The following is a 15,587-nucleotide window of genomic DNA, read 5'->3' as shown; positions in this document are numbered from 1 at the left end:
TGGTGTCAGTGATTGTAGTTCTTTAGGAGCAGAAAGGGCTAAAAGGCAGCTGGAGAAATAAAGGCAAAAGAAGGCTCAGCGAAGTTTGAGAGCTGGGTAATAGGTTTACCCTGTAATGTGCAAAGAGAAGTAAGTTCCAGAGTGTCATGGCTGCTAGTGTGAGAGCTCAGGGTGACTTACTTTACTACCCGTGAGTTGACTGAGATGTGGCTTTAGTTCATCACCAATTACCGCATGGACAGCCACCAGGCAGAAGACACAAGCTTTCCGGACACTGCTTTCTGAATTATCATAACCCTGAGGAAGAGAGGTTATGTTAGTGTCTTTGACAGTTTAGGAAGGCCAGAAGAGAGTCTAACATGAATGTATTCTCACCTGCACCAACTTTCCACCCTTCAGACAAGGAATGGTACAGTGTTCTTCTCTATCCATCTCACACTGCACCAGTGTTCTTATCACCTCCTTTCTTTGAAATTACAGGCCTGCACCTGCCCCTCCCCACCCACCTGTAAGACCCTCCAGAGAACCTCTTTAGCATTAGCTCTGGAGGAGCGACGGCTCTTCACCTGGTAAGGAGCTATCAGGCCTTTCTGTAACCTAGCCCCAGCCCTCCCTGTCACCCCCCACCCATCCCCCCACCCCTGAATCTCCCATCTCTCAACAGGGTTTCTCTGTATAACCCTGGCTGTCCTGGAACTCACTTGGTAGACCAGGCTGGCCTTGAACTCACAGATATGTTTACCTCTGCCTCCGCTGGGATTAGAGGGCTATACCACCACCACCCAGCTTGCCCCAGTCTTTAAATTACCTTCACAAAGTCTAGATAATGTACTTCCCTTATGCTTGGATACACCCTTATTCTCTCCCAGAGTCCACAGAAATCCTATTCATAAATATAAAATCAATTATCTAAATATATATGTACAATGAATCCTTTAACTTATTTTATGGAAGCATCACCTGTCCAAAAAAAAAATAATAAAGCTATTGGCCAATGTGCTGAGGCAGTGATAGAAGACGGGACATTGGGGAGGCAGGGGCAGGGTGTGTGTATGTGTTCTGAATTTGAGTTAGCTATGGAAGATTCACCCCAGACATAGAAGAAGTATCATGAACTAAGGACCAGCCACATGGCATGATTTAGAATAGAATAAGTGGACAATTAAATTATGAGTTGGTCAGGAAGAAGCAAAGCTTCTAGCCTAGGCATTTATTCATGAAATATTAAATCCCATGGGTGGGCAAAACAGGAGGTATTAACTACGTATACATGAACACTTTACCAAGCTATGAGTCCGTCTCTACTAAAGTCATATTATCTAAAAGGACAGTAAAATTATCAATTTCTTTAAAAGAAATTCTTCATAATAAAGGTATAAATATTCAATTTATATAATCTTTATATAATATGAATTAATTTTATCCATTTAGCATAACCCCGATTTTACTACACTATAGTACTGTAAATTTAGGCTTGTTTTCTCTGAATGAATTCAGGTCCACTGAGTGGCACACTCAGACCTAAATGCTGTTTAGTTCTTCCTACCACCTCCCACCAGGTGACTTTCCAACTGTAAGAACCTCAAACAGTACTGTATTGACATTCGAATACTGAAGGGCTTGCCACGTGAGCAGGCGAACAATGCTGAGCCAGGAGATATAAAGGACCCTTCTAGAAGAGCTCCTGAGCCCCATGGTCAGGAGAGAGCTGGGTGGAAAACAAAACTCAGAAAATACTTTGTGAAGAAATAAATGGGAAGCTAAAGAAGGAGGAAAGCTAGTTGGGACCCTGGAGAAGATGGAGTGAGGAGGAAGCTCAGCTGGGGCTGTGCTTGTCTAGGTCACACAAGACCTGGGATGTGGTGCCAAGCGCTGCAAAAAACAGGTATGGTGGCCCCCGACTTTAGTCTCACCACTGAGAAGGCAGAGGGCAGGAGGATCACAAGTTCAAGGTCACCCTAAACTCTATAGCAAGTTCAAGGCCAGTGTGGGCTATATGAAATTCAATCTCAAAAAGGACGGACAAGGTGGTAGAGAGATGGCTGAGTTCTAGGACAGCCAGAGATATATAGTAAGATCCTGTTTCAAAAGTCAAAACAAGAACACATGAAGTAAGAGGAGGAGGGAGGAAGAGGAGGGGGCGGTAGGCAGGGCCAGCTGGGGAGCTGCATGAGGTATGGGCTCATTCTGGTTGGGGAAACTTGTGAAGGAACTTAGGAGGCATGGCATCAGAGCTATGATCGGGAGGTCTTTCTCTGTGACAGCTTAATCTAAAACTCAAACTCCCGGTCTTACAGGCCACTGCATGTGAGTCTGTCTCCATTCACTGTCTTCTCCATTCTGTCTGTGATGTGTGTAACTCTCTTTGCCTCGCCCAACTATGAGACCTATGACTGCAGGTGGAGAGCAGTGTAAAGAGGGCTGCTTCACCCTCAGCATACCTCACTATTTTATGAATACTGGCAAACAGTATTCATAAAAGGTAGCATCTATAAGTTACAGTAGAATCAGGTATCTTCAGGGCCACTACTCAAACTACAACAAGGTTTTAGAGCAGGATCTCTCCTACTTTGATGTGGGCTCTCGGGTCCTCTGGCTTGTGCCTTACACACCGAGTCATTTTACCAGCCCTTCACTGTGGCTGCTTTTTTCCTTCCATCCTTTCTCAGTTTACTTTTATTTCTAATTCCGTGGATGTGTGTTTAAGAAGGAGTTTGTACACAGGAATGCAGCTCCTGTCGCAGCCAGAGAGAGTATTGGATCCTTTTGGAGCTGGAATTACAGGTGGTAATGAGCAATTTGATATGGGTGCTGAGAACTGAATTTGGGTCCTCTGCAAGAGGGGCTGGAGAGATGGCTTAGTGGTTAAGAGCACTGGCTGTTCTTCCAGAGGACCTGGTCCCTGTTTTCAGCATCCACATGGTAACTTAGAAACATCTAAAACACCAGTTACCAAGGATCCAATGACTCTGACTTCCATAGACATCAGCACACATGTGGTGCACAGACGTATGCAATCACAGAACACTTATATACACAGAATAATAATTAAAGAGTGTGTGTGTATGGGGGTGGGTGAGTAGGGAGAGATGTGCACTGTTATAACCACTGAGCTCTCTCTATGCTACCCCACCCTCCCCCCTGCCTCCCATTGTGTTTTTGATGAGCATTTCCATAAGGGCTAATGAGAACCAACTTTTCCACTTGTTTGCTGGCTGTTTTACTTGTGTATCTTGTCTACCGAAATGTCCTAGAAATGTCCTTTGTCCATTGAAAACATTCTCTTATTGTTAAGTTAGATTATACCTTTACATATGTTCTGGCTGTTACCAGATACGAATTTATAATTTTTTTTTTTTTTTTTTTGGTTCTCTTTTTTGGAGCTGGGGACCGAACCCAGGGCCTTGTGCTTCCTAGGTAAGCGCTCTACCACTGAGCTAAATCCCCAGCCCCACGAATTTATAATTTTTGTCTCCCATTCTTTTTTTGTTTTTGTTTTGTTTTTTGAGTCAGGGTTTCTCCGTGTAGCCCTGGCTGTCCTGAAACCCGGTAGACCAGGCTGGCCTCAAAACCTGCCTGTGTCTGCCTCTGTCTCTGCACATGTGCCACCACTATCTAGCTAATTGTTCTCCTATTCTCAAGCCAGCCAGGAATTCATGGAGCTGAACATAATTCTACCTCCCAAGTGTTGGGATTTAAAGGTATTTACCACTGTGTCTGTCCATCCATTCATTCAATCATACCCCCTCCCCCCCTCCCCGCAATCCTGGCTGCTGCGGGGATAATTTCTGTGTGAATCATGCACAGATAGTCAAATGCTATGCACTGCTATTGCTCTTTGTTCTAGCCCTACTACCTATATACTCTAACTTTAAAGGTTTGTAATACACAAACTCTAATTTCAATTCACTCCACAGTTCTTGTGCTCTTCTGATTGGTTCTCAGTAGTTATGTATCATAAGGCTTTGCATCGAACTAATCAGAATTGAGGCACATACCTATAGATTTAGGTACAAGCCTATAATCCCAGCACTTGGGAATCTGAGGTAGGAAGACAGCTACAAGTTTGAGGTCAGCATGGAGCTACTGAGTAAAATCCTGTCTCTCAAAACCACCAACAAACAAACAAGTAAGCAAGCGAGGGAACCCGGAGCTGCAGAGCTCTGGGCAAATAACAGCTGCACATCCCAAGGCTTCATTGAAGAAATGTTACTTCAGCACTCGCTGTGTATAAAGTTTACATACCATGTACAGGCCGTGCTTACTACCAAAGCACACACAGCCCTGTGCAAACACCGTGAGCAATAAAGCTCGGGTAAAGTAGAAAATAAAGCACTATAAAAGCAAGAGAATAAACTACCGATTGTCTTTTAAAAAGACTCAATATATACACTATGTGGTACTGTTCAGCTGCTAAACTTACATTTTAGAATATTAACAAAGTTTTACAGTATGTAGCTATACTGCAAAATACAATCCCATTTTTGCTAAAACGTTTATCTGCTTGGGATAAGTGACAAAGTCATGGTCACAGCACATCCATGGTGTTAATCAGTATCATCACTTTTTTTTTTTAAAAGATTTATTTATTTATTATATATAAGTACACTATAGCTGTCTTCAGATACACCAGAAGAGGGCATCGGATCTCTTTACAGATGGTTGTGAGCCACCATGTGGTTGCTGGGAATTGAACTCATGACCTCTGGAAGAGCAGTCGGGTGCTCTTAACCGCTGAGCCATCTCTCCAGCCCCATCACTTTCAAGATAAATGTGACAATAGATTTCTGTTGGTCGATGGACACCAGTACTATAATAGTTACAGTAATAAAGAGCGGAAAGAAAAGCAGAACCCAAACATTTACTTTAATGATGGATAAACATGGAAATTCCTAAAAGATGGAGTAAAAATCTGGTATAAAATTAATGAAACTCAAGCGCAAGGCCCTGGGTTTGGTCCCCAGCTCCGAAAAAAAGAAAAAAGAAAAAAAAATTAATGAAACTACAAATTATTAAGAGGACAAATATTTGTGGTTTTTACATATATGAAAGATCTATAATAATCAGAAACAATAAAGATACTGGAACCTGGATGGAGGTTAGGCGAACTGTACTTTACTCCTTAGTAGGTACAGAATTCTAGTGTAGAATGACGAGCAGTTGTGACCATGAACAGTAGTGATGGCTATGCAACACTCTGGTACATATTTAACACCAGCAAATCCTGTACTGCAGAGATCGATATGTAGCACCTTTAAGCTACCTATTTTGTACCATAGGTAAATCGACCCACCTACACCCGCAAAGCAACATCTTTGTCTTGAGCACTGCAGACTTGATTGTGCAACTAGTGTTGCCTGAAACCCATGTAGAATAACTGAAGGCCACACACATCCTGGCTACGTGTCTGAGCCTTGCAGCTTACCTGTATTAGACCTGGCATGATCTCTGGTAAGAGCAGGTTAAGGGTCTCCTTGGACACTCTCTCTATCACTTTTGTTTGCATTTTGATTGCAGCCAGATTAATTGGGTAGTCAGCAGTCTGTATGATTGGACAAAGCACTTTGATGCACTGCTCTGGACTAATGGAAGTAGCCAACACGGAGGCAGCTTCCTCAGCAGACCTCACCACCTAGAACAAAAGGGAAAGCCAGCTAGGAGAAAAATGTAAATCCTAAGCACAGATTTCCTTAAGCATTTAACTTGATACTTTGGGTTTGCACTGAAAATCTTGCAGCAAACAGATGAACACAGGAAAGGAGCTAAGATCAGACTAGCAACTGTCTAGAGCTGTCAGCACTGGGCTCCACTGTCTGTCTCTCTTCCTTAAGTTCTTTCACTGTTAGCAAAAACAGTCCCATGGTTTTATGCATTTATTTGTTTTGCTTTATCTCATGTAATGGCAATATGAATACTTTTAAATGCAGGCAGTAATGGTGAGCAGAGCCCACTGTGCTTTGTATGGAAAGAAAATGTCAAGAGCATCAAGTAAGGAAGAGGTTTACACGGCTCTTATTCTACTGAGTAAAACTGTAAGAGAGACAAAGGTCTTGTAGGTGATTCACACTCAAAAATGACAGTTTGTGGGGCTGGAGAGACGGCTCAGTAGTTAAGGGCACTGGCTGCTCTTTCTGAGGTGCTGAGTTCAAATCCCAGCACCCACATGGTGGTTCACAACCATCTGGCATGGGATCTGATGCCCTCTTCTGGTGTGTCTGAGGACAGTTACAGTGTACTTTAAATAATAAACAAATCTTTTAAAAGAAATTTTAAAAAAATGATAATTTGTTATTTTCATCTGTTATTTAAACAGCAAATTCTTATTGCTGTGTGAAAGTGCAGGCTGGTGAATTTTTAGAAAATGAAAGCAACCCGGAGAAAGTGAAATTGGATGAATTACCCTGGACATATTTGATGGGATGGTCTTGGTCTCCATGTATTACATGATATAGCACATGCTCACAAATGTGTATGTGGAGGCCAGAGATGGTGACATTCCACAGAAGTCACCCATCCTATTCCAAAATAAAAATTTAAATTATATTGGTGTGTGTGTGTGTGTGTATGTATGTGTGTATCCCTGGGTGTATATGGGAGTCTCAGGATAATTTGCAAGAGTTGGTTCTTTCCTCTTACTGTGTGTGTCAAATGCATGTCATAAGTCTTGGCAGCAAGTGTTTTCATCTTGCCAGTCCCCAGGTTATTTCTTCAGAAAGAGCCTCTCATTAGCATGAAATCTGCCAATTCAGCTAGGTCAGCTAATCAGCAACCTTGGGGATGGACCTGGGATTAGACTAGACTACCACACTCAGCATTTTCATGTGGGTTCTGGGAATTAAACTGAGGCTCTCAGCCTTGTGCAATGCGTACTCTTCTGACTGACTCCACTGGCCAGCCCCATGCTCACATCTTAATCAAGCACTGTATCAAGTAGCAAGGCTTTACACAGGAAATGATTAAGCAGGGCACTGTTAACTGGAAGTGTCCACTCACATCTGCAATTCCAGCGCTTAGGAAACTGAAGTGCGGGTGGAGTGGGACAGGGTGGGAATGGGGTGGGAAAGAGATTTGCTTTGAGGTCAGCTAGATCACATAGTGAACTTCAAGCAAAACCAAGGACACGAGATGGTTCAGTAGGTAGAGGGGCTTGTCACACTAGCCTGGTGACCTGAGTTCAATTCCCAGAGGACACATAAAGGAGCAAGGAAAGGACTGACATGCTCACACACATCAACATGCAAACATACAAGATAAATAAAATTAACCCCCTCCCCACCAGAGTACTTCCTGGGAAGTGCTTCCACGGCTCATGTGACCCCATCATCATCATAATGCGACAGTCGCTGAGCGTGCTGGTCACTCACCTCTTTGTGAGGATCTTTATGTGCTTCCAATGTTTTCATGACAGTTAGCTCTGCATAGTTTTTGAATCTTGCTGGTTGATGCCTTAAGATTTCTTTTAAAACTTTTAACGCCAAGGCCCGGATTGTAGGCTAAGAAGAAACATTTAAATGGCTTTAATATTTGGATGGTACAAAATCTTTCCACATCTTCAATTTCTGTAAGCATCGTAAGATTGGGAGGAGGGACACTGTATGATGGACATGGTGCACAGTGCACCGTCTATGCTGAAAGCTCTTTAATCACTTTTGCCTTTGTTACTGTTCTTGGGAGACAGGGTGGGTTTAAAGTTGCGATGAAGCCCAGGCTGGCCCCAAAGTTGTAATCCTGCTGCCTCCAACTGCGGAATGTTGGGATTACAGGTATTTGCTACTCCATCAATATCTCATTTTTAATTGTAAGTCTGTTTCTGTGCATGCGAGTGGTGCCTTCAGGGGCTAGCGGCATAGGATGTGGAACTGGAGTCAGAGCCAGCCGTGAGTGGTCCAGTGCGGGGTCTGGCCTTCAGTGTGGGTCTGGTTCAAGAGCAGTAGGCACTCGAGTCCCACATGCAGATTCAAAAAAGAAAGATTCTAGTCTTTTGATGCTTAAGACCATATTAAAGACCATATTATCAGAGTTTGAGAGAGAAAAACGAAACAAAATAAAATAGGACAGGCAAGCTAAAATCTCTGGAACCTACTGAAAAAAGAGAGGTGGAGAAGAGAAGAGAAACCCATGACTTTACAGTGAGGCACCAAAAATGAGATAGAAAAAAGGAAAAGGAAAAATTGTATGCTTTGTAAGCTAAAATTCAGACAAGTACAGGCTCTGCAGCGAGTCCTGCACATGGCTGCGGGACTTGGTGGTCGCCCTGACACCCACGCTGCTGTCGAACCTGCAGCGATTCTTCTGCCTTGGCCTCCTAAGTGCTCAGCTTCACTGGGACTAAAATAAGTAAAGGAATAACATTTGATGATGAAAGGAATTCTTACACCTGAAAACATATTTAAATATGTACAAGTATTCCTCATTTTTCTGTGGGATACAGTCTACCATATCTCCTTCTAAGTACCAGGAACTTCTTAAAAATGTTTGAAAGAAACAGAACTTCAGAGTGAGAATGATATGCAGAGACCAGCAGTGGAGCGTCACTCCACCACTCGCTCCTTCTGTCCACCACTCACTCACTCGCTCCTTCCGTCCACCACTCGCTCCATCCGTCCATCTGTCCATCATGCCATCAGCATGCATACGCTGATCAGCAGGTAAGCCAGGTAACAAGGGCTGAGAAGGACCTGGGTGTGACTCCTAGTCCTCCACCAAATAGAAATAAATGAATACTCAGCAGGGCAGGCAGAATACAGTTTATATATCCTGCAATTTACCTCTTTATCCCCAAGGGTCTCAAGCAGTAACAATAATATTGTTTTGAAGTGTTCATCCCAAACACTGAACGATTCTTCCTGGGTCAGCTTCATGAGCTCATACAGGGCAATTTTCCTTTCTTCTATGCGTTCATTATGGTTAGATAGCTCCTTCAACAACTCTGCAACTAGGTCAGAATGGTCTAAGGAGAGATCTGTCAAAAGGATAAAATATGAATTTTGTAATTGTATTGGACGACTCTGAGGTATGGAGACGATGACTTTAGAACACAAAGAGGCACAATTATCATTGGTTGCAAGAACAAACATTAATTTTCAGTTGCCATCCCCGAATCAGCAATGTGCTTTACACATTTTCAACTACAAAACCACTTGAGAGGACAGAGCAAGGATCCCGGAGTACCCGTCCCAGACCTCAGTGAGAGAGTCACTCCTTCGGCCCCTCTGCACCCCTTCTGCACTGTCCTCCTAATGCTGCTGAGCGAGCACTTCCCCAGGAGGCTGTGTCTGCACACTCCACTCCCAGTGACTTAAGTGGTTACAGCTTGATCACCGTCAGCTTCTCCAGCAATCTTTCAACCGTGGGCTGAGCCATTCATTGACTGCCTCTGAAGCAATTAGTTTAGGAGTCAAAACTGTTGATAATCTAATCCTATCATTCCTTCCATGGGTCAGAATGCTTCAGCGGACAGCAACTATCAATTAGAGCTATTAGGTTTGCTTTTTAAATTTTAGAAAAGAGTCAAAATAAAGGTTTTATTTTTAACTCGTCATCCATCCATCCATCCATCCATCCATCCATCCATCCATCCATCCATCCATCCAAGACAGGGTTTCACTAAGTAGTTCTGGCTGTCCTGGATCTCATTACAGAAAACAGAGTGGCCTTGAACTCAAGAAATCCACCTGCCTCAGCCTTGTGACTGGTGGAATTAAAGGCACATACTACCCTACTATCCTACCTGGCCAATATAATTTTCTTTATGTTTCAGAGTCACATTGAGACCAATTGTTATGAAAGAGGGGCTGGGTTTTAGTTACAATTTTTATCTATTGGTATGTGTATGTGTGTCCATCTCGGAGTGTGTACGTATGCTAGCTGTGTGCAAATGCATTCAGGGGACAGAAGATGGCATCAGATTCCCTAGAGCTGGGGCTGCAGGTAATGGTGAGCTGTCTGATGTAGGTGCGAGGAACCAAGCTTGGGTCCTTAGCAAGAGCAGTCGGTGAGTGTTCTCCACAGCTGAACTGTGCCTCCAGTCTTGGCAAAGCATTTTGATTTGTCTTTTCTATTTTATAAATACTTAGAGCCAAAATCTTCATTAGGCATGCATAATTATGGTTAGTTTATGTCTTTACAAAAAAGTGTTATTTAGTGTGTGTGTGTGTGTGTGTGTGTGCGTGTGTATGTGTGTGTGTGTACGCACGTGTGACTGCGTCATACATAGCATGTATGGCCCTGAGAGGGAGAATTTCAAGTTTATCATAGAAGGTCACATAGCACTGGAACTCTGATTTTTCTTCCTTAAAATGTTATTTCATGTGTCTGAAGGTTTGAGCGTGTGCAAGTGTATCACATGCATGCTTGAAAGGACAGAAGAGCGAGCGTACCAGAGCCCTGGAATTGTAGTTCTGAATGGTTATGAACTACCAAGTGAGTGCTAGGAACTGAATTCAAGTCCTCTGCGAGAGTGGCTCCCCAGCCCAGGACTGGAGTAAAAAGCCTGTGCTGAAGAGATGGCCTAGGGAGAGCACTGGCACCTCACGCCTGTCTGGACCCCAGCTACAGGGGGTCTGGCACCCACCCTCACAAATCTACCTCACTCGGAATAGTCTGTGCTTTCATGTTTCCTGTCTCCTGGCTGTGCCTTACTGCTTACTGTGATCGGAGGAGGAGAGTGTACAATGACAACTATTCTTTTCCAGAGGTGACAAGGAACATTTACTTAAGAGAATAGTAACCATCCAACCAGCTATGCAGATTAGTAACCATTAGACCTTGAGACTGAAGCCAGTTTCAGTAGTATAAATAAACACCCACAAGTGAAGTGAATATATTGCCAATTTGAGGAGATTTGGAATCATGATGGAAACATACATTTGGGGCCAGAGAAGTTTAGATGAAAAGGAAGATCCACTCTGAATACGGGAGCACCATCCACGGGCCAGAGCTCCACAGTGACAAAAAGGAGAAGGTGAGGCAAGCATCTAGATTCACGGGTGTCCTGACCATGGATCATGTGAGTCGCTGCCTCCTGCTCCCTCTACCATGCCTCTGTGGTTGTGATGGTTCTGATCTGAAACTGTAAGCCTCCTTAAGGAGAGGTTGTTAAACATTTTGTCTCAGTAACAAGTAACGAATACCCATTCCCCAAGTCCGGATGCTTTAAAGAGTTACAATAAAAGAGCAAAGAGATCCACTTGTTTCACTAAACCAGTCCTCCAAAATGCACTGTAACCCCTGACGTACCGTCAGGAAACTGGTCGGCGTCATCATCAAACATGGCTTCCTTGAGGGCAGACTTGTTGAAGGGACTGATGCTGTCTGAGTAGTTATATGGGTTATAGTCACGGGAGCGCGGAGAGGAGTGGAGTGGCACTGAGTGCAGCAAAGATGCTTTATTATCAAGAGCTGGCTGGCTGGAGTCAGGGGCATCGCCTCCTGCTCTTGGATCTGACATCCCAGGACCACTGCATACCTAATGGAAGGAAGAGGAGGACAGAGAAAGTTAGTTATCTCATTACTAATACCTTCTTCATACTCTAAGAAGATGTTTCTTGGCAGCTGGAGAGATGACTTAGAAGTTTCCTGTTCTTCTAGAGCGCCTGAGTTCAATTCCCAGCCCCTGAACTAAGTGATATAACTACCCAGAACCCTAGTCTCAGGAGACTCAATGCCTTCTATAGGAACCCACATAGTGAATACATTCACACACATACACATGAATAAAATAAAGCTAATCTTAAAAACAGGACTAACAAATGATGTTTCTCTAATGTTCAAGAGGCTATTTAAGAATGGTAATAACAAGGGCTGGAGAGATGGCTCAGTGGTTAACAGCACTGACTGCTCTTCAGGAGGTCCTGAGTTTAATTCCCAGGAACCACAGGGTGGCTCTGATGGCCTCTTCTGGTGTGCAGGTTTATATTAAGACACAGCACTCATACATTAAGAAAAATTACAGGGTTGGGGATTTAGCTCAGTGGTAGAGCGCTTGCCTAGGAAGCGCAAGGCCCTGAGTTCGGTCCCCAGCTCCAAAAAAAAAGAACCAAAAAAAAAAAAAAATAGAAAAAAGGTAACCATAGGACTGGAAAAGTGGCTCAGTGGACGAGAGCACTCACTGCTCTTGCAGAGGACCCAAGTGCGGTTTGCTATCGTCACGTGGCAGCTCACAGCCATCTGATACTAGTTTCAGGGGATCAGATGCCTCTTCTGGCCTCCATGGGCACCAAGAATGCATGCATATGGTGCACGTGCATGCAGGCCAAACACTCATACATATAAACAAACAAGCCTTTATTTTTATTTTATTTATTTATTTTTTTTTTTGGTTCTTTTTTTCGGAGCTGGGGACCGAACCCAGGGCCTTGCGCTTCCTAGGCAAGCGCTCTGCCACTGAGCCAAATCCCCAACCCCCAAACAAACCTTTATTAAAGAAGAAAATTAAGGCCATAGAGAAATGGCTTAATGGTTAAGAGCTCAGGCTAGAAGAGCTGGGTTCAGTTCCCAGCACCTACATGGTGACTCACAACTGTCTTTAACTCCTGGTCCAGGGAGATCCGACACCCACTTCTGGCTTCTACAAGTACACAGGCTTTTAAGAAAATTTAAAAAAACAAACAAAGGTAACAATACTTTAAAAAGAAATTAGTGGCAACCAGCACGGTTACAATATATATATTCAAACATATTATAAAAATATATAACACAATATATATTCAAAATGAGAAAGTTTGAAGAAACCATAGCTGAGAGGCAAGAAAACCATCACAGTGTTGCTTGCAATGATGTTATCCTTGCCAATGGTTCAACCAAGTAACATAGACATTAGCAACCGCTTCTCCACGCCAGCTGAAGACACAGAGACCTTCATTATGGAAGCATAATTGAGGTTGTGTCTCCATGCTATGGGGGGAAGAGGTCCAGTGAGGATCCAATAGTGATTGTGACCAATGACTCACTGCGATAACCATTTAATGTGAAGATGTGTAGACAGAGGGATACACTGTAGGACACACTGTGACACTACAGTTCCCTGACATTTTCCATACTTGTTTGTGTGCGTGTTTTATTTTGGAGGGGGCGCTGCAAGAGTAAAGGGCAGATATAAGGGAACAGGGAGATGAGAAGGACTGGGGTGCATGATGTGAAACCAACAAAGAATCAATAAAACATTTTTTTCCAAATTGCCACTCTATACTACCTTTGAATAATGAACTACTTTAGTAGCAACTTTCAGGTTTTATTTCTATGCCCTTTTCTTCCCAAAGGACAAGGTTTAATGGGAAATATAACTTTTAGGAGGATGCTAATTGGGCTGGAGAGACGGCTCAGCGGTTAGGAGCACTGACTGCTCTCCCAGAGGTCCTGAGTTCAATTCCCAGCAATCACATGGGGGCTCACAACCATCTGTAATGGGATCTGGTGCCCTCTTCTGGCCTGCAGGCAGACATGCAGGTGGATCGCTGTAAACATAATGAATAAATCTATAAAAAAAAAAAAAAAACAAAAACCAAAAACAAAAAAAGAGGATGCTAATAGAGTTGAGATTCATTAACACCCTTGTCCAAACACCAATATTAATACAAATACTAACATCCAAAGCATTATCACCAGAGACACAATCCTCGGCATCAACGGAATGACTGCAGGCCACGCTGGCAGCTGGGAACCGTCCCCACATCCTCCATCCTTTATGCAGTCTGTGTGCACCCAGTATAAACCAAGCATTGCTCTTGGCGCTACTGGAGGCACAGCCTTGGTTATATAATATTTTCAAAGAAGTAATAACATTCTTTACTACTGCTGCAGCAAATCCATGCAGGTCTAGGACAGGGAACCTTAGACGTGGGTGGTAAGACTTTCTGACAACCATTTTATGGTCCAGGGAAAATGAAGTGAAAGAAAAGGCAGGTGGGGAATCCTTTGGAGCAGCACAGCCCTTCCTGTGCTGAAATACTGCAGCTTGTGGATACTGAGCAACAGGATATGTGCTTAACAGGAATGAAGGGATGGCTTAAGGAAAGAGGCAGAAGGAAAACTTACCTACTGATGTACCGAAGCAAAGGAAACCAGTTAAATAACAAAGAGTATCACATGTCAGATAAGTAGGTTATAACATTCTGTTTGGACCACATAAACTGATGGTGCAGACTGCTATTACTATAATTAATATAGGGAAAACATAAACTTCTACCATGAGACTCGTGTGGCTAAGAAGCATAATCTAGTAGGCTCAAGGTTCAGGCCAATGATTAACTCATATGCTGCGACTGCCTTCCACTCCTGTCTTTTTTTTTTTCCCCTACTTATTTTTTTCCAAGCTAATACTTTTGATTATTTGGGAGTTTCACACTCACTTCCTAGTTCTCCCAGGTCTACTCCCCTACCTTGTGATCGCTTCCAAGAAAAAAGAATGAAACTAAAAAGTCCATTTTGTATTGCCCATCTACTCCACGGATCAAGGTCAAAGTCCCAGTGGCCAGCTCCTTAAAGAAAACTGAGTCCTGTGTCTGTCTGTCGCCCTGCAGCCGAGGGCCATTATTGATGTCTGTGGTCTGTACCCCTTCTTTTTTAGTGCCCCTATTACAGTAGCTTTCTTCTAAATCTTCAACCACATAAGCTGGTTCCTAGCTGCCTCTACACTGGCTATTAGTTCACAGAACTCTCCTCATTTGACAGAGGCCTCCACTCCCTGGCACCAGAGTGTAAACTACACTTGACTTTCCTCTCTGGCACATTCTAAACCAAAACTCCACAGTAAACATCTTTAGTTAGGAATCTAAAAAGAACTCTAGGGCACAGCTCTCTTACAGATCTAACATCTAAAACTCACTAGTATGTGGGTGGCTGATACTCAGGAAATACTTGGAGAGAGACTAGCTTCTAAAGAATTCTGCGTGAACACACCAGAAAGCAAAGTTTTTTTTTTTTTTTTTTTTTCCGGAGCTGGGGACCGAACCCAGGGCCTTGCGCTTGCTAGGCAAGCGCTCTACCACTGAGCTAAATCCCCAACCCCGAAAGCAAAGTTTAAAATAAACCAACAACTACGCACACACGTGTGCACGCACACGCACGCACGCACACACACACCCTGCCACCCCACTCTCAATGGGAACCAAAGTAGCTTACAATGTAGGCGTGTTCCCGAGATGTGGCATGTTAGGCATGAAGGTAACAGATGGTAAGGACATGCAAACACTCACTGTGTCACCATCCTCTTTCTTAGGGTCCCTCTTCAGCGGCTCACTCATGTCTTCCTGGCTTCTGAAGCTGAAATTCTGGATTGCCTCAGTGACACCTCTAAGGGAGCTGTAAATGTCTTCAGAATTCATGTTCTCTGTGTCGTAATCAAATGCACTGTGAGGAAAATAGCATTAATTTGTACTTTCTTTATTATTTGATTTGATTTTTATACGTATGTGTATGAGTGTTTTGCCAGCATTTATGTATATATGCCATGTGTGTGTAGAGTCCTTGGAGGTCAGAAGACGGCATCAGATCCCCTGAAGTAGAATTAAGAGATGGCCGTGAGCTGTTACGTGGGTGCTGGGACCCAACCCCAGGTTCTCTGTCAGCAAGTGCTCTCAACCAAAGAG

The 15,587-nt window shown here is 43.4% G+C and overlaps 1 protein-coding gene across 50 annotated transcripts in view; it reads right to left on the bottom strand.

Annotated features, from left to right (window-relative positions):
* The window catches only part of Clasp2 (cytoplasmic linker associated protein 2), a 181,493-nt gene that overhangs the window by 4,056 nt on the left and 161,850 nt on the right, over positions 1 to 15,587 (bottom strand). For all 50 annotated transcript variants that reach the window (XM_087560097.1, XM_087560099.1, XM_087560105.1 and 47 more), the window contains 6 exons: positions 15,195 to 15,348; positions 11,239 to 11,467; positions 8,769 to 8,962; positions 7,365 to 7,493; positions 5,426 to 5,632; positions 181 to 297 (listed from right to left, as the gene is read on the bottom strand). In XM_087560097.1, coding sequence (XP_087416223.1) covers positions 181 to 297; positions 5,426 to 5,632; positions 7,365 to 7,493; positions 8,769 to 8,962; positions 11,239 to 11,467; positions 15,195 to 15,348 — 1,030 coding nt within the window. The remainder of the gene's footprint in view (positions 1 to 180; positions 298 to 5,425; positions 5,633 to 7,364; positions 7,494 to 8,768; positions 8,963 to 11,238; positions 11,468 to 15,194; positions 15,349 to 15,587) is intronic.

The sequence above is a fragment of the Rattus norvegicus genome, chromosome 8 (genome assembly GCF_021556685.1).
Source record: "Rattus norvegicus strain SHRSP/BbbUtx chromosome 8, alternate assembly SHRSP_T2T, whole genome shotgun sequence".
In the NCBI taxonomy this organism is placed as follows: Eukaryota; Metazoa; Chordata; class Mammalia; order Rodentia; family Muridae; genus Rattus; species Rattus norvegicus.
This window is presented reverse-complemented; position numbering and strand designations above follow the sequence as displayed.